Source organism: Hemitrygon akajei, chromosome 1 (assembly GCF_048418815.1).
Source record: "Hemitrygon akajei chromosome 1, sHemAka1.3, whole genome shotgun sequence".
In the NCBI taxonomy this organism is placed as follows: domain Eukaryota; kingdom Metazoa; phylum Chordata; class Chondrichthyes; order Myliobatiformes; family Dasyatidae; genus Hemitrygon; species Hemitrygon akajei.
Genome location: NC_133124.1, coordinates 31,750,921 through 31,771,247, shown reverse-complemented (window position 1 = coordinate 31,771,247; position 20,327 = coordinate 31,750,921). Strand labels below are relative to the sequence as shown.

The window sequence follows — 20,327 nt, the reverse complement described above, 5'->3', positions numbered from 1 at the left end:
CTTAAAACAAAAATATTAGGTGCACTAATCAAAATAAGTAACAATAGTTTGACTAACAACTCCTGCCTGAGAAGCAACTTGGATCCAGTCCAATTTACCTACCGTCACAACAGGTCAACAGCAGATGCCATTTCACTGGCTCTTCACTCAACCCTGGATAATCTGGACAGTGTAGATACATACAGTACATCAGAATGCTTTTCATTAACTATAGCTCAGCAATCAGTACAATCATCCCCTCAAAACTAATCAATAAGCTTCAAGACCTAGGCCACAATTCCTCCTTGTGCAACTGGATCCTCGATTTCCTTACTTGCGGACCCCAGTCAGTTTGGATTGACAACATCTCCTCCACAATTACCATCAACACAGGGGCACACAAAGCTGTGCGCTTAGCCCCCTGCTCTACTCGCTTTACACTTATGACTGTGATGCCAAGTACAGCTCCGATGTATTCAATGTTTGCTGATGACACCAATCTCATTGGATGAATCAAAGGTGGTGAGAAATCAGCATACAGGAGGGAGATTGAAAATCTGGCTGAATGGTGCCACAACAACAACCTCTTAAGAGGGGGACATAGGAGCCTCAGGACCCACACCAGTGGGTTCAAGAACAGTTATTACCCCTCAATTATCAGGCTCTTGAACCAGAGCGGATAACTTAATTCACCCCAACAATGAATGATACCCAGAACCTATGGACTTACTTTCAAGGACTCTTCATCTTATGTTCTCAATATTTATTGCTTAGTTATTTATGCCAGGTGGTGGCGTAGTGGCATCAGCGCTGGACTTCGGGGCAAGAGGTCCCGAGTTCGAATCTGGCCGGCTCCCTTGCATGCTCTCCATCCGTGCCTGGGTTGAGTGTCGAGCTAGCAACTCGACCTCATTTTAAAAAATCCCTGGAGAGGGATGGGCTCCACCAGATTTCAGATGCCCAAGACACACCGTACGATGAGCAAAAAGCTTGACATGATGGCGCCCTGATGACTCCACCAGGAGTTAAGGAGGCGCGCGCACATGCACACAATTAACAAGTAATGATGAATGAATGTTTATCCACTCATTTGGTCATCTTTCCATTACTTCATCCACCTCAACAAGTCCTATCGTTGAAGTAAATGCCTGGACCTATTTACAGGTTGAGCACTTGCCAAACAAAAGTGTTTCAGATTTCAGAAATTTTCAAATTTGGGAAAACTGGCACCTGTATAATGAGATACCTTGAGGATGGGACCCAAGGCTAAACACAAAATCCCTTTACGTTACAAATACAGCTTACACATATAGCTTGAATGTAGTTTTATATAATATTTTAATAATTTTGTGCGGGAAGGTAAGCTATCACTACCTCGGTCACACATGTGGACAGTCATTGGTTGTTTGACATCACCATCATTTCTGACTAGGAATTTATGTGCGACTGGCAAGCAGTCTTTGTCTTATACTTGTTCATCTCACATTCAGTGAGGCACTGAGCCATTCAGTGTGTTGGGATTTTCATCTGTGACAATCTGAGCAAATTCATCAATTAATTTTGCTGCTGCTTCATGATCAACAGATGCCCTGTCACCACAAATCTTTAAAAATGTAATGTTGTGCCTTTTTCTTCAATTTCTGCAAACAGCCTGCTGAATATTCACAATTAGCTTCAATGTTCAGTTCGTCATGACAGATCTGTGCTTGTTTCATGATTAGCTTACCATAAGCGGCATCACGTCAGCGCTCAAAAAAAATTCATATTTTGGATTTTTAGGTGAGGGGTGCTCAATCTGTAGCAGCTTAATATTCTATTTGACAAATTTTGGTATAAAAACAGGTAAAACTTTCTTGAACAAGTTGACACAGAATAATGCTGAAGAATTACCGCAATATAACATTTTACTAATATATTTCTAATCCTTGCTGGTATTTCTGCATGTCAAGAGATTGTGTGGACCAGTGATCATAGGATTTTTCAAACCTCTGTAGACTCAGATTAAATCTCTGACATCTAATTCTCAAACCTGTTCTTTAAAATTCTCAAACCAATGAATAACTTTTCCAGTCTTTAGCTATGCTGCTGGGGGAGGGGAAAGCGTCAACTATTTTAAAAACAACTGTCCTCATTCCCTTTACTGAAGCTAATAGATCCCTGATATATAATCAAAGTTGCCAGAATCCATTTCAGAACCTATGGTCTCCCGGCTGGACATTAATGGCTACTTTCTTTTATTTAAATAAAATATGGGAGCCAATGGGGCAATCTTTTACGAGGTTAATTTCTACACTTTCTCATACTAATTTAGCATCTTCATGCAACAGTAGCTTAAACATAATATACTTAACAAATTGTTGATAACCATCATGAAATCTGTTACTCATTTACAACATACAATGGTAAATCTATTCATGGTAATGAAAAAGCTTTCCAAATATATGAAGCTATAGCATCAGAGCAAGCGAACATAGTAGACTCTATCTTCTGAGCAGCTAATTTCATGCTTCAATAAAGATCAACAATAAATCTAGTACTCCTACATTAATGCTTGAATGAAACTGATGTTATCTTTGTAGTACTCTACTGTAATTCAGGAATAATGACTTTTCAGTTAAATTACATTTTCTGCAATATTTCCAACTATGGTGAAATCTAATACTTGTGTCAAAAAAAAAAGCTTCCACAAGCTTCTACTCCCCAGGAAATTTTAAACTGTTTTTAAATGGTACAATTGAAAGACATAGTTAACGGAAAAATGATTAAAACCAATGGGACAGACCTTCTCCTAAATTCCAAAGCTTTTGTCAGGGTTTGCTCATGTATCACGGCAGAGGTGCTGGTTTGGTTTAAACCAGCAGAGACGATTTCTGTTTTAATATTTATGATGTAAACTTGCCCATGTTGAACCACTGGGTTCCTTATGGAGTCAGTCCTACTGAGCAACACTATCTGCTGCAGACCTCCCAGCTCTCGGGCTGCAAATCTTTCTGAACATGTGCTGTATGAAACATGAAAGCTCCTTTTCAAACAAATGGGGGACGTGGACACAAGGGAGAAGGGCAGATGTATTTTTATTATTTAAGTCAACCTTAATTATTTGAATTGATCTTTTGTGTGACTGTTTTATAGCTTTCCAAATATAAGGGGAAGTACTTTAATACTAATTTTTAACAACACTGTTTTCTTTTCATGTTTGTGAGTTTTATTGCATATTTGCAAATATAAAAAATATTTGTTAAACATTTATGGCATTCACAGTCGTTCAATGGCCACAACCATACTGTTAGCTTTGGTAAGGTGACAGCCTGGGTGGCTTGCCCACAGTGACTGTTAAAAGCATTTTCTAGGTACTGCTGATTAGCTGCAGTAAGAATTCCCCCCTGCCACACTCCACCATACAAAATGTTGGGTTCCCAAGGACAATGGTATTGGAGGCAACGTTGTGGCCTGAAGTAGGCAAGCAGCAATCCTGAAGCAAAGGAAGATCTGCCCCTGGTATTTAACCGTGCATTAGAAGAAAAAGACACAGATTCCAATCTTTAAAAGGCAAACATGAGGAAAGCTGCAGATGCTGGAAATTCAAGCAACACACACAAAATGCTGGTGGAACGCAGCAGGCCAGGCAGCATCCATAGGAAGAAGTACAGTCGACATTTTGGGCCGAGACCCTTCTTCCTAAAGATGCTGCCTGGCCTGCTGTGTCTCACCAGCATTTTGTGTGTGTTGCTTGAGATTCCAATCTTTGTTGATATTTAATCACCAAACTTTTCCCTGATCAGGACATGGATAAACCAAGAAAAAAATGATTTTAAAAACATGACAACTTTGTATTTCACCATAAACCAGCAAGCAGCTTGACCCTATGACCCTTAATATGGCTGTGAGTGACAGTATACTTCTAGACATAGTAACATATTAGGCATTAAAAAAGAAAAATAAGTCATCACTTTTAATATAGATTATATTTTTCATCGTTTACCTGATCACGGCTAGCTTCAATGGAACTTCCTATGCCGTGAAAAGTTATCTGCACGGGAGAAAGTGTCAGGTATGTCATACATTCTTTGCCGTTTTGCATATCACTGTACTGCACCTAGAAAAATAATGACACAAGTACAGAAATAAAACCTATGACCAAGGTGTGACAAATTTCAAATAAAATTAATCAGCATTAGATTTGCTAAAATAAAATTCCATTGCATATTTTAATTATGCAAATATATGTACACTGAGATTCCTTTTAGAGTTAAACATCTAAAGGGTTTAAATGTTTTAGCCAAAATGAGAGCAGTCGGCTTCATAGACGTGGTCTTTTGGGTATTCCTGGAGGCCAGTAATCTATTTTTGATTTAAACTAGTTCAAAGTTCAAAGTAAATTTATTATATACAACTCTGAGATTCTCTTTTTGTTGACATACACAATAAATGCAATAACCATAATAGAATCATTAAAAGACAGACAACAGGGTGGACAACCAGTGTGTAAAAGACAACAAACTGTTCAAATACAAGAAATTTAAAAATGTAATAAATATCTCGAACATGAAATGGACCCTTGGAAGTGAGTACACAGGATATGGGAACAGTTCAGTAATGGAACAAGTGAAGTTCTCCCCTCTGGTTCAAGAGCCTGATAATTGAGGGGTAATAACTCTTCCTGAACTTAGTGGTGTGAATCCTGAAGCTCCTGTACCTTTTTCCTGATGGTAGCAGAGAGAAAAGAGAATCACCCGGATGCTAGGGGTCACCGATGATGGATGCTGCTTTCCTGTGACAAAGCTCCGTGTAGATGGGCACAATGTTGAGGAGGGCTTTACCCATGGTGGACTGGGCCAAAACCACTACTTTTTGTAGGATTTTCTGTTCAAGAACATTGGTGTTTCTATACCAGGCTGTGATGCAGCCAATCAATATACTCTACCAGACATCTATAGAAGTTTGTCAGAATTTTACATGTCATGCCGAATCTGCAAACTTCGAAGTAAAGGTGTTGGTGTACTTTCTTAGTAATGGCACTTACATCTTTGCCAGACGCAGGACTGATCATCTAAACACAAAGCATAAAAACTAGTCAATCAACAGTAGCTTTCTCACACTGGAGAAAATGGTATGGTTGCCCTTGTCAGGGATAACTTCAATCCAAATATCTACTAAATTCCCTGATACAGTACACAGAAATATTCTTTCATGATCATCAACTCATTGGGAAAGAATTCTGTTGCCATGTCTATGAAAAGGAGGAGAATGTGTAATAGATCTTCAAAGGACACTGCCTTACTATTTATTCACATATTTAGACTGTTTTCTCCCACTCAGCGGTTCATTAAACTACTTCTTCCACATACATTATGCTGTAAAAGCAACAAAATTATATACTGCCAAGTGTTTCAGCTGTTCATCAAATGTAAATATCACAGGTGTGTCAAATCAGAGAAGTGAGATATTGATTTGAAACTTTCAAAACTAAGTAAAGAACTACTCACTCCTTTATCTATCCTGCCTGTTATTTCCTCACGCAAGATTTCTCCTCAAGGTAACCATGGCCTATTTTATCATGAGCCTCCAAGTACCCTAAAACCTCACTCTCAAAAATGAACTCCTGACATCTTTCCAAGTACTGAAGTCAGGCTAACTGGCCTATAACTTCTATTCTTCTGTTTCCCTCCCTTAAAGAGAGGATTGACATTTGCCATTTTCTAGTCCTCAGGAACCACTCCAGAATCTAATGATTCTTGAAAGATCATTACTAATGCCTCCACAATCTCTTCAGCCAACTCTTTCAGAACCCTAGAGTGTAAACCATCTGGTCCGGGTGACTTAGCCATCTTCAGACTTTTTAGCTTCCAAAGCACCTTTTCTTTTGTAATAGCAACGATACTCACTTCTGCCTCCTGGTGATCTTGAATTTCTGGCATTCTTCTAGTGTCTTCCACAGTGAAGACTGGTGCAAAATACTTATTAAATTCCTCTGCTATTTCTTTCTCCCTCATTACTATCTCTCCAGTGTCATTTTCCAGTATTCCAATATCCACTTGTTTCTCTTTTACTCCTTGTATATCTGAAGAAACTTTTCTGTATCCTTTTATATTATTAGCTAGCTAGCTTATCTTCGTATTTCATCTTTCCTCTCTTTACATCCTTTGTATTTGCCTTCTGTTAGTTCTTTAAAGCTTCCCAATCTACATTCCCATTAATTTTCCTCTGCTATATGCCCTGTCTTTTATGCTGCCTTTGAATTTCTGAGTCAGCCACGGTTGCCTCATCCTCTCTTTAGAATACTTCATCTTTGGGATGTATCTTGCTCCTTCTGCATTTTGCCAGGTACACCAGCCACTGCTGTCTGCCATCATCCCTGCTAATGACTCCTTCCAATCAACTTTGGCCAACTCCTCTCTCATGCCTCTATAATTCTCTTTACTCCACAGTAATACTGATGCATCCAATTTTATCTTCTCCTTCTCAAACGGTAAGGTGAAATCATATTATGATCTCTCCTGTTAAGGGTTCCTTTACCTTAAGTTTCCGGATCAAATCTGGGTCATTACACACCCAATCCAGAATTGTTGCCCCCCTAGTGGGCTCAACCACAAACTGTTCTAAAAAGCCATCTCGTAGGCATTCTACAAATTCCCTCTCTCGGGATCCAGCACCAACCTGATTTTCCCAATCTACCTGCATATTGAAATCCCCCATGATAATCACAAAATTGACCTTTAGACATGACTTTTTTAAATCTCCCATTGTAATTTGTAGCCCACATCCTGTCTACCTTTTGGAGGCCTGTATACAACTCCCATTAAGGTCTTTTTATCCTTGCAATTTGCTAAGTCTACCCATAAGGATTCTACACCTTCCAATCCTAAGTTACTTCTTTCTAAGGATTTGATTTCATTTTTTACAAATAGACCCACCCCACTCCCTGCTGATATGTTGTTTATCCTTAGATGTTCAACTCTCAACTATGATCTTCAGCCATGACTTGGAATTGCCCATAACATCATACCAGTCAATCTCTAACTGCGTGACAAGATCATCTCCATTATTCCGTGTACATTCAAACATAATAACTTCAGTTCCATTTTCATCACCCTTCTGGCCCCATTACACTTTAATTCATCCCACTGATTGCAACTTTGCCCTATCATCTGCCCGTCCTTCCTCACAGTCTCGCTACACGCTGCATCTACTTGTATACCAACTGTGCCATCACTCCTATCACTCAGCCCTATCACTCAGGTCCCCGTCCCCCTTCCAAATTAGTTGAAACCTTCCCAAGAGTTCCAGCAAACCTAGCCACAAGGATATTCATCCCCATTGGGTATAGGTTTAATCTGTCCTTTTATACAGATCATACCTTCCCCAGAAGAGATCCTAATGATCCAGAAATCTGAAACCCTTCCCCCTGCACCAATTCTTCAGCCATATATTCATCTACGTATCAAATCATTCTATCCTTAACTGCACTGGCACACGGCACAGGCAGCAAACCAGCGATTACCACTCTGCAGGTCCTGCTTGCAGCCTAAAACCTTATATTGTCTCTTCAGGATCATCTCCCCTTTCATACCTATGTTGTTGGTACCAATATGTACCATAACTCTCTGCTTTCCCCCTTTAGAATGCTATGGACCTGATCTGAGACCCTGGTACCTGGGAGGAAACATATCATCACATCCAGAGAATCTGCTTTCTGCTCTTCCAGTTATGAAATCTCCTATCACTATTTTACATTCCTCTCTCCCTCCTTTTCTTCTGAAATGTAGAGACAAATTCCATACCAGAGATCTGATTGCTATACCCTCCCCTTGGTAGGTTATCCCCAGCAACAGTATCCAAAGCGGTATACTTATTATTGAGGGGAAAGGCCACAGGAGTCCTCTGCAATGGCTGCCTATTCCCTTTCCCTCTCCTGACAGCCACCCAAGGACTGGACTCCTGCAACTTAGGGGTAACTAGCTCCTTGGAGTTCCTATCGATCACCTTTTCATTCTACCATATCAGCAAGGGTCATTGAGCTGCAGTTGCAGTTCCTTAACTTGGTCTCTAAGGAGATGCAGCTTGATGCATTTTTTACAGATGTAGTTATCAGGGAGACTAGCAGTCTCCCAAATTTCTCACATCTCACACAAGGAACATATCACTACCTCCAGACCCATTCTGAGCTATGAACTAACAGAAAAAAAATAGTAGAAACCTTCTTTCTAAAGGCTGATTTATAGTTGTGCATAGGGCTATGCCGTAGCCCTGATTTTCACTTCCGTGTTGCTCTAAGCTGTAGCGAGTATGCGCTGGTGTGCGTGAAAACGCTAGTTGGCGGTGGGGTTTCTATGCCACTGTGTTGAGTTTTTTTGTGACAGACATGGACGAGAAAATGCACTTCAAACGTTTTTGCATGTTGGCAGGTAGATCTGACGATTTGGTTCATCTATTTCGTATCGGTGTACAGACATGGCGGAGAAGAAGCAACCAGAAATGTTTAGTAGGAAATGCGATGCTACCAAGCGGACCAATCACAGTTGTTGCAGTCTGCGTCAATGACACGAGTTACTTTTTTGGGGAGGTACGCGTCACCCCACAGCGTAGGGTACGTGTTACCGACGGCGTCGATGCAACACACAAGTGTAAATCAGCCTTTACTTAGAACCTCCACCAGTGCTTATCCAAGCCTGTCCCGGAACACTGTTAGAATGCCCCACTCCAACAATGGCTGCTCCGCTTACACCTCTTTTCTCTTTATTAGCCTGCATTGATTGCTGCCCATGGAGAAAACACACACACACACAGTTTTGTAAATAAACATTTGTAGCGAATGCATTCAACATATCAAATTCCAGTACTTTGAATCGAGTCTTGGATGTTTTCAACTTTAAATATTTAAATCCCAGGCTGACTGAAGGCAACACATTCAACTGAATCTGTTGCAACATAGTACACATTTTCGGGTCACATAAAATACTACTTTGCAACACTGATGTACATGAATAAAGAGTCAGTGGCAACAGAAACGGTTGTTTTTCAGACTGGAGAGTGGTAGAAGTGGGGTCCCAAGTTTCAATGCAGAGACCACTGGCTTCATTAGTAACTTGAATACGAGTGGGTGAGATATATTGAGCAGACATGAACAGTGAGGAGACAGCAATAATACCACAAGAGACCCTAGGTAGGTTAATACAACATGCAGACTAGTTGCAGATGAAATAAAAATAAGAGAATGTGGAAATGCCAGTGCTTTCAATCCGTCAATAGCCTGAGACATTAACTGTTTCTCTCCCTACAGACGCAGTACTAGCCACCTGAATATTCCCAGCATTCTGTTTTATTTCAAATTTTCAACATTTATGTTTGCTTTTTGAAGTGGCCAATCAAACTTAAAATAGAGAGAGTTAAAGTGACACATTTTGGCAGACTGAGTGAGACATAATAGGACTAAAAGGCCCCATTCTAAGGAAGTACAGACAAAGGGACTCGTGAGTATGCATCAATCTGTGGGAACAACAGGCATGGCAATATGAAGAGACTGCTTGGTATATAAAAAATATGGAATTCTATGCTTCATAAACAGAGGCAAAAACTATAACAGCGAGCAGAAACACAATCCAATTCTGGATACCAGAATTTAGGAAGGATTTGAAGATCTTGCAGACACTGGAGAAAAGATTTACCAGAATGATTCCTGAGAAGAGGGATTTCAGATAGGCTAGAGAAGGTCAGGGCATGACGTCTTTCAAGAGAGAAAAAGTCAAAATTTCTGAAGTTAGGGTGAGAGTTAGGATATATTCTCTTTCAATATTTTTATTAGTTTCTGCATAAAGGAATACAGAGGACAAGAGGATATATTCAAGGGCAAATAACAGGCAAAATCTTTGTGAAAAAACAATCTGGAATTCCAAAATGTATAGCAGCTAATTAAATAAGAGATGTTGGCATATATTTAGCATACAATGAAATATAATCTCCAGTGATGGCTGCATTTAATGGAAGATGTTCTGTAATAACAGAGAAAATAAAATACCTTAAATGAAGAAAAAGTCTCTGGTGATCTCAGTTACATTACAATGTCACAGGATAAAAGTCGTTAAGAACATAGCAAGAGCAGGAGAATGAGCTCTGAAATGACTTGGTAAAATAAAAAATATCAATCAGCTCTGCTTTAAGTACATAGGATAAATGAAAAAGATAAAAACTGTACAGCATCACAAATTTTAAATGTCTTTTCATGTAAGGTGTGTGTGTGTGCGTGTGTGTGTGTGTAAGAGAGAGAAAAAGAGAAACAGGTTCCAGCCTAACCCTCCTAACAGTTTCAGGGATGTTAGAGGAATCTGTCATCAGATTCAAAGTGAGTGAATACATGTAAGTGGATAAATAATATGAAAGTGAAAATAGTTTCAGAAATGATTGTGTAACCTGGTTATCTTGTGTAACCACAAGCGCTGTGGATAAAGTAACCTTTACAATGTTATCTTTGTAGACTTCCTTTAATAACATTTCACACATGAACAAGCAAAAACGAAAGCAGACAGTTTCAGAGAACTTTGTTCTTGAGTTGGTAGTTGTTGGATAAGAATCAGAATAAGGGTGTACAAGACTGGATGATAGTAAATCATCTTCCTATAAATCACAGATAGAAAGGAGTGGAGGGGTCACTCAACTGTGAAAATTTTACATGTGATAACAATGATTTTCTTGGACCAGGAATGAAGTCTTCACTGTTAACTAGATAAAAGTTCAGAGAACTTCCTGTCCAAATTTACAGATTATACAGAGATGGGTGGGACAATTATGTAGATAAAAAGCAAAAATTTACAGAAAGTACCGGTATTAAAAACTGAGTGAACCAAATATGTCAGCAGAATGTGACATGTGAAAGTACAATCCAAGAAAGTAAAACTGTAAAGCAGTGGTTTCCAGTTAAATTGGGCCATTGGTTAATTAGGGCAGCTGGGAGAACTTTTTAAAAGAACAAAAACTGCGAGGAAATAGGTGGGACACTATTATCACTTAATTGGGGCAGGGGACTGTTGCCGAACAATTACTGACTATTGCCAGTCGTGTGGCCATTAGAACGTAGAGCGATTAGTTTCTAAATAGCATCAGTTATGTGTGTTTGCATTCAAAAAAGTGATTTTTGTCACTAATAGTTGGCAAGAAACAAGCAGTACTGTTTTGCTCACTGTGGTATCAAGCATTCAGGCTCAGAGATGCCAGAAACAGCCATGAGTGAAAATGAAACAATTTCACTACTTCAACAAAGAATTTGAAAGTATCAACAATCAATTTGAATGTTACAGTGAAATGAAGATTTGGAGGATGCAGTCGTCAAAAGCATTGTATGAAAGCAGTCCCTTGTCTGCACTGGGTGTCTGTGTGGATTTTCTTCATTTATAGTCAATCAGAAGATGGTAGCATACACCGGATGAATTCCTCCATCAATAACTATTAGGAACTAATAATTTTATGGTATTGTAGTAGTATTGACAGTGTTCTAATACATTTATGTATTATGTAATATAATTTGTTATTCAGTTAAACTAATCAGCTTGTTTGTCTTTTTTATATCCTTATATAAATATTTCCATGAAACTCCAGCTAATTGGGGCAGCTGCTTAACTGGGTCAAAATGCATTGGTTCCGATATATCCCAAATAACTGGAATCCAATGCATCTCGTTATGTTTTGAAATCATGGACAGCAGGAGAGAACTCCAGCATTAATTTACGCAAATAACAACTAATAGGTAAATATAAAGAGTATAAGGAATAGCCTTTCTTATGCAGTGGAGGTGGGAAACAAGAGTGGGAATATATAAAAACACAAAATGCTGGCAGAACTCAGCAGGCCAGACAGCATCTGGGGGAAGAGGTAGTGACGACGTTTCGGGCCGAAACTCTTCTCCTGACGAAGGGTTTCGGCCCGAAATGTCGTCACTACCTCCTCCCATAGATGCTGTCTGGCCTGCTGAGTTCTGCCAGCATTTTGTGTTTTTATTTATTTCCAGCATCTGCAGATTCACTCGTGTTGCAGTGGGAATATATAGTATTTTTCAGTTGTAAACAACCTTGGTCTAATTCTTGTTTCTGTTGCATTCAGTTCCTGGGCCCAGCCCTCAAGAGAGGGTGCTCTTAAAAAGTTATCTCAGAGCATCATCAGAATTGTGCCAAGGCTCAATGGGTTGAATAACATTTCAGTTCCACAGATTTGGTGTGTAGTCATGAGCTTAAAAATCAGTGGTATGGGTAGCCTAAGTGCTACCCACAAAAGTTTAAGTTAATCATCTACTATCTGTTGGTCAACCCCAAGAGTACTGGCAAGAAAACAATTGGTAATATTACCAGTAATTAATGCTAGTAAGGAAAAGAATCTAAATGGCAAGGAACCTAATCTAATGGTTTTGATTTCCTCCTCCAAAATCCTGGTAGAAAACAGAAAATGTGATAAAATTAGTTTTGCAATTGTTAGGAAGAGTTTAGCACTTCAATCAAATGTAGATTTGAAAAATGAGTCTGTATAGTCAATGACTATGCATTTTTGGGCGGGGGGTGGTGACAGCTGAATCTGTGAACCCCTGTGATTTTTCAGCATCCAAGAACACAGTATTCTTATAAGAAAACTAGGAATTTTATTGATATGGTGTCAAATAACAGCTCATCAACTGAAGCCAACAATCTATTTTCTCTGAAGAGTTCTAATGCATTTTCTATTTCCTCTCATTAGGCATTAATGAAGAGGTTGTTTTCAAATCACATTTATTTATTTAGAGATACAGCATGGTAACAGGACCTTCAGCCCAATGAGCCTGCACCGCCCAATTACACCCATGTGACCGATTAACTACTAGCCCACATGTCCTTGGAATGTGGGAGGACACCCACACTGCCACGGGGAGAATATACAAGCTCTTTACAGAAAGCAGCGGAAATAAAGCCAGGTTGCTAGTATTGTAACAAATACTGGAATAGGAGAGGAAAAGAAAGCGGTAGTGATAATTTTGAGTTGCACTAGCAAGAAAAGGTGAATCAGGCCTTCACCTATACTGTGAACATAGGGCTACAACGTTGTGTGCGTGGTACCAATTAACTAAAGCTAAATCAGTGTCAATTTTATTCCAATTTACTAAGTGATACACACAAAGATGCTTATAGTTCAGGTTTTAGTAACTAGCATACTGGGAAGGACACAGTGAACAGGCGTTGCTCTCCCAGAGGTTTGCAGAATATGCAGGTAAAGATGGCAGTCAATGGTGATTTGGTGCAAAAGTGCCCAAGTGCATCTGAATGATTAAATGTGCTCAACTGGAATGGAAGATTCCCAATATCATCCCTCTTTCCAACTTCTTTTCACCGTGATACATGCTAACGATTTACCAACAAGTCCCTCCATTAGATTACACTATTATTGTATATGTGTTATTTATTTGCCAGTTAGTTACCAGCTGACATGTTTGAGTAACCTACATGTTGGTCGTCTTGTTATGGCTTGTGACGTCAATAGGAGTGAACGTGACAGAATCAAGCAATGAGTGGCTTCATTTCAAAACTTCAGCAGAACTCTGCTGCTCCGAAATGTGCCTTCTGGAACTGTTTCCAAACAATGAAAGGGAAAATTAAGAGGACACATAAAGCAAGGCAAACTATATGACAAGGAAGGAGGTGGAAACAGAGCAGATCTGTTTTTAAATGTGTTTTACTATTTATTGTTATGTTTATTACTTAGTGTTGCATTTGTTATGTTATGATTGCACTGCTCCTGGGAAACGCTGTCTCATTCTGCCCTGCAGAGCTGATGTACGGTTAGAATGACATTAAAGTTTTTGAATCTTGAATCTCCAGCAAGACTCTTTAGCCTATTCAGGGAGCAATTCCATTCTGCATCCCAAAAAGGAGTGAAGTGTGTGTCCACCCTGCAAAAAGTTGGTGATGCCACCTGCTTAAGTGAGGAGCATAAAGGCTTTATGCAGGTTTGATTTAGCTCTGCATCTAGGTGAATGTCTTAAAGAGGGAGAGTTTTCACATACTTCATTGTTTCAATCAGCCACTTTCTAAGCACACTCCACTTCTGAAAAACAGGATTAGGGGTTGCTTTCACAAGGCTTTGTGGTTTTCCAGTACACTGCTTGCATTCACATCACTTTGAAGAGAACATCAGCATGTAAGAACCACACAAGCTTCCAGTCCTGAACATACAACTGAGGTGTAACCAACCCCATGACAACATGATAGTTACAGCCCAGCAGCCAATAATTCTGATTGGTACAGTGAATTGGCAATCCGCTGTATCCTCTTTGCTCTTGAGGCTCCATTGCAAACCAATGAGTTCTGCATTCTCATGGTTCAACTTGGTAACTTATGAAAGACAGCACCCTAGACAGTTAATATTCCTCAATTACTATACTGGAATGTTTCTCAAGCCCACAACCTTCTAACTCCAGTGATGGTGCTAGACGCTGAATCATTGCTAACACAGACTCTTTCATCTTTGGTAAAATATACAAAATGCTGGCGGCACTCAGCAGCTCAGGCAGCATCTCTGGAGAGGAATAAAGAGCTGATAGGGTCTTTTAAGAGACTCCTGGATAGGTACATGGAGCTTAGTAAAACAGAGGGCTATAGGTAACCCTAGGTAATTTCTAAAGTAAGTAAATGTTCAGCACAGCATTGAAGGCCGAAGAGCCTGTATTATGCTGTAGGTTTTCTATATTTCTAAGATCAAGCTGAACCAACACAGATCACATACAAAACAGTAACTTTTTGATTGATCTGATCTTTCTTCTAGCAAAGCAACAAAAATAAGAGTTCTTCAGACAAATTTGTTACTTGAAAATTGACAATTGAGAGGATTGAACTTCAGATGTCTGAAGGCACTTTTCCAAAATTCTATAACTTAAAGAAAACTAAGGCCTGAACTGTCAATGAAACTTAAAGGTCTGCAGGTTAGATGAGCGGCCGTTGTCCATTGCGTCCAGCGATACAAGAAACCTGTGCAGGAGAGTTTTAAAAGTGGAAAAGGCATTGCACTGAGGCAGTTCCACTCTGTCAGCTTCAGAAGTCCGTGTCCAATGATACCAACAAGTGTCACAAACGGAGATATTCTTGTCATGTCCTTCGCTCTCCATGGACCATGGCAGCACTGCCTTCCTAGCCATCGGATCTCCATGGGCGCTCACTTCGCATACAAGGACAGGTATGTCCCTATCTCACTGGGGTACAAGGCCACTGGCTACCCTCGCCTGTTGAGGCAGTGAAGCAGGGTGCGGCAGCTGTCGCATGCAAACAGCTACTTGGAGACACAGCTGAGACCTGATGAGTGTGATGAGTGGTCAGATGAGCCAAGTCAAAAAAGTGTCCATTCACACAATTAAAACTTGTTATAATTTGCATGTGCCAAACTTTATTTACAGTGTTCCTTCAGCTGAGCCCATTTATCTTGCCCCTTCTAGGTTAAAGTTTGCACATGTTGCTAATTTAATTGCACTTTAAAAATTTTGGAGCTCTTTTGCACTTTGCTAAAACACACAACTTTGTGCTATCATCATCCCTAAATCCATCCCAATAATCTGTAAACCCCCAAATCAAAGTAACCATGTTGATCCTTCATCAGCTGCCTTCTCCTGTTCCTGCTTCTGAAATAAAGATACCACATGGGCTATTTTCCAGTTGGTCTTAATTTCCATATTTAGATAAGACTGCAAAGATGTTGAAAGCAGCAGCCTTTCTTATCTGTGTTGCTTGCATTTTATAGTATGAGCAAGATACTTTCACTTTCATTCATTTAATCCACTGGGACCACGTTAACTATTTGAAATTTTAATTTAAATCCCACCGCAATGCACAGGAAGCAAATACCGCAAGGATATACAAATTTTAAAAAAGGAACATTCGTGTGTAGAGATTCTATACTTTTAAAAGTTACTAATAATAACTTAAATCAAGCCAGATGCACACAATTAGTTACAAACAGAGAACCGGGTTCTTTCTTCCCCCACCCTCCAACTCTACAAGGAGTAAAGATTCCAGAAAGCTGAACATCAGCCATTTCCTGCAATGCTGGAGATCCTTGATGTTTGTGTGACCACAAAATTTAGTATTTTTACTAACCTCAGCAAGACCCAGATTAACATTATGTCCATCAGACTTTTTTTAGTGGTCACCCCCCTGTGGCCTGTCCCAAAGAGAGTATGAAAAATGCCCACAGTTTAAAAGGATTCTGACAAGATCATTAGGGAGGGAAATGGAATTGTGCAATTGTAAGTGATAGATTACCCAAACATCACGTCAAAGAAATGTGCTTGATACGAATACTTTTCATGGGTCTCAAGTAGTTATGTACTTTAAACAATTACTGTGAATCAATTTATAACATATAACACTAATTGATTTTTTTCTCTCTGACAGCACAAATTAGTTGCATCTCAGACCACTTCCCTTTAGCCTCTTTCTAGTTAAAAGATTTATAGCTTTTAAGACCATAAATTAATAGTGGAATCTCTAAATGAACAGTTTTTGCAGTAAAAATTTTTAGTGATATTGTTAATCATGTAATGATCGATTAATTCAAATTATAACACAAATAATGTTATGTGTAAACAGAATTTTTAATAATTATGGCATTGTGCAAAATTTGACTTCATTTCTATTACTGTGACCAGAACAGTATCACCAAACACACAATATCACTTGTTGTCATTCCATACAAATAAAGTCAGGGTGTTTGTCAACTGTGTGTTAATTAGACTGCTCAGTGTCATCACCTGCCTGAATATCAGTCTGTTGACCTCTTCTGTTCTTGCAGCAACAGCATAATGTGACAAACTCTTTAATACTGGGAGTTTATCACACATAAAGAGCCTTTGGAGAGGCACTTACAAGAGCAGACAGATGAATTTAAAGGAAAGTAGAAACTTAAATATGAAGTGTGCACATGAGATAAAATACTCCTTTTTTGTACCACCTCAAAGTGCTCAAGAAGCCTCTCGCTGAATGTTAGCATGCACTGTTCATCTGGGGACAAAGTGGGTTTGATCCTCACTGTGGAATTGTTCCAGATAGGCTGCGGAGAACAATGCCAGCATGGTGTTTGGCCTTTTTGGATTTCACCAAAGCCTTTCAACACCATCTTTCAGTGGAATATCCTTCTCAAATTTGGCTACCCACAGGAATTCATATCCATTTCATACTTGCAAGCCATAACACTAACCTATTGGCTTACAGGAGAGCCACCCTCATTTGAAGACCAGTGTCAAACACAATTACATCCTTATCCACAAATATTTCTCTGAAATTTTCACGTTGCAGAGTTATACACTGCCTTCAACTTCCTACGTACATTGTTCAGCTTTCAGTGACAACAGTCCAGAACCAAGGTCACCTGAACTTCAGTAGTGAGGCTCCAGAATGCAAACAGCACTTGCATTGACATATGCTTGGAGGCCAGGTCTAAAACATTGATGACGTCCCACAGAATGGGTCTCACACCTAACATCTGCAAGGTGAATGCCATTCAGGAATTTATGCCAGCTACTCCACATTGTTCCCTGACGATAAATATTCATACCCACACCAGGGAAAATGTGGGCCAGACATAAGACATGCATAAGCAGTAGAAGAAACACACCACCTCAAAAACTACCACCCCACCCCCACACTCAACTCATTAGGCACATCTTGCCCCATTTGCAGAAGGGAATGAGATAGTCACATTGGTCTCATGAGCCACTTTACAAATTATCCTACGAGTGCCTAGGGCATTGTAAAGTTATACGAGTACATTTCCTTTTAAGAATCATATCAACTTTTTAATAATGGGTATTTCTGATTATGCCCAGATTTTTAGTCATAGAACACTACAGCACAGAAACAGACCCTTCAGCCCAACTAGTTCATGCTAAAACATTAATCTGCCTAGTCCCATTGACTTGCACCCAGACCATAGCCCTCCATATTCTGCCATCCAAGTACCTATTCAAATTACTCAGAACCAAACTGAAGAGGTGGAGGAAGAGGCGGTTGGCTCACAAATAGAGAAAGCTTGGAGACAGTGTGAGAGGGAGGATAGGCAGGTTATACAGAAGGGATGCGCTCAGACCGATGGTTTGAGATGTGTCTATGACAATGCAAGGAGTATTATGAACAAAGCTGAGCATGGATCAGTACTTGGAGCTATGATGTTGTGGTCATTTCAGAGACTTGGATGGCTCAGGGGCAGGAATGGTTACTTCAAGTGCCAGGCTTTAGATGTTTCAGAAAGGACAGGGAGGAAGGCAAAAGAGGTGGGGGCGCGGCACTGCTGATCAGAGATAGTGTCATGGCTGCAGAAAATGAGGAAGACATGGAGGGATTGTCTACAGGGTCTCTGTGGGTGGAGGTTAGGAATAGGAAAGGGTCAATAACACTACTGGGTGTTTTTTTTATAGATCACCCAATAGTAACAGGGACATCGAGGAGCAGATAGGGAGACAGATTCTGGAAAGGTGTAATAATAACAGGGTTGTCGTGGTGGTTGATTTTAATTTCCCAAATATCGATTGGCGTGTCCCTAGAACAAGGGGTTTAGAAGGGGTGGAGTTTGTTAGGGTTCAAGAACGTTTAATAAGCCTACAAGAGAAGAGGCTGTACTTGATCTGGTATTGGGAAATGAACCTGGTTAGGTGTCAGGTCTCTCAGTGGGAGAGCATTTCGGATATAGTGATCACAATTCTATCTCCTTTACCATAGCATTGGAGAGGGAAAGGACCAGACTAGCTAGGAAAGCGTTTAATTGGAGTAGGTGGAAATATGAAGCTATCAGGCAGGAACTTGGAAGCATAAATTGGGAACTGGTGTTCTCAGGGAATTGTACGGAAGAAATGTGGCAAATGTTCAGGGGGAGTTCTGCACAGGTATGTTCCAATGAGACAGGGAAAGGATGGTAGGGTACAGGAACCATTGTGTACAAAGGCTGTTGTAAATCTAGTCAAGAAAAAAGGGCTTATGAAAGGTTCAAAAAACCAAGTAATGATGGAGATCTGGAAGATTATAAGGCTAGCAGGAAGAAGCTCAAGAAAGAAACTGAGATTTTGGAGATGTTTCTTGTCATCCTCACCAGTAACATTAATGTCATGCTGGTAACACTGAGTCCCTGGGCAACATTGCAGTACCTTGTCCATAGCTTTCTGCCCAAGTGCAGGGGCAGATGCTACTCCAAAAATAAGCCTATTATAGTGATAAAGCCCATTGTGAGAAACACTTTGGACTATTCTTCCATTTCCATCTGCAGGTAGGCCTCAGCTAAGTCCACTTTGCTGAAGTTTTTTCCTCCAGAAAGGTTTGCAAAGATGTCCTCTATCCTGGGCAGAAGGATTGATCTACTTAGACTGGGTTTATGGTGATCTTAAAATCACCACAGATCCTGACAGACCCATTCTTTTTGGCTAGTGGAACTACCGGTGTGTCCCATGGGCTCCACTCAACCTTGGAAAGAATTCCTACAGCCTCCATGCAATCTAGCTCACCGGCAACTTTATAATGGATGATATAAGGAACTGGACAGGCTTTGAAAAATTTAGGTGTGGTATTTTCAAGTAAAACAATTTTACCCTTGATATGTTTGAGTTTTCCAATGTCATCGTTGAACACTGCTGTGGCATCATAAGGTACCTTTCTAAATTCACTTTCAGTTGGCACAATTTCATTGGCTCTATTTCATTAGGGGTTTCAGAAGATTTGGTAGTCTCCAAAAGCATTCATGAATTTCTACAGATGTACTGTGACAAACATTCTAACTGGCTGCATCACCGTCTGGTATGGGGGAGCAAGGGACTACTGCACAGGATCAAAGTAAGCTACAGAGAGTTGTAAAATTAATCAGCTCCATCATGGGCACTAGCCTCCATAGTATCCAGGACATCTTCAAGGAGCAACGCCTCAAAAAGGTAACATCCATCATTAAGGACCACCATCACCCAGGATACCATCAGGAAGGAGATACAGAAGCCTGAAGGCACAGACACAATAATTCAGGAACTGCTTCTTCCCCTTTGCCACCAATTTCTAAATAGACTTTGAACCCATAAATACTACCTCACTACTTTTTTATTTCAATTTTTTGCACTACCTATTTAATGATTACATATATATGTTGGTTGTTATATTTCACCGTTACAAATGCATTTCCCACAGGATCTTCATGCCAGTATAAATTCTTAGTTGGATATCTGCAGGTTTCAGATTAGTATATTTGAAATGCCGTTCAAATTCATTTTGTGGAATGACAAACAGCTGAGCCAGCATCGAATTTCATTTTAATTAATTTGCTGTTTACTTCTGGTAGAAACCATATTACTTGTCTACTGTTAGTTTTCACTTAATAAATCT

General features: G+C 39.8%; 1 protein-coding gene across 8 annotated transcripts in view; it reads right to left on the bottom strand.

The window, feature by feature from the left end:
* The window catches only part of stau2 (staufen double-stranded RNA binding protein 2), a 313,804-nt gene that overhangs the window by 80,376 nt on the left and 213,101 nt on the right, over positions 1 to 20,327 (bottom strand). For all 8 annotated transcript variants that reach the window (XR_012098305.1, XM_073040402.1, XM_073040452.1 and 5 more), the window contains one exon: positions 3,962 to 4,075. Coding sequence is in view for 7 of the 8 variants with exons in the window: in XM_073040402.1 (XP_072896503.1) it covers positions 3,962 to 4,075 (114 nt within the window). In the remaining variant the exon portion in view is untranslated. The remainder of the gene's footprint in view (positions 1 to 3,961; positions 4,076 to 20,327) is intronic.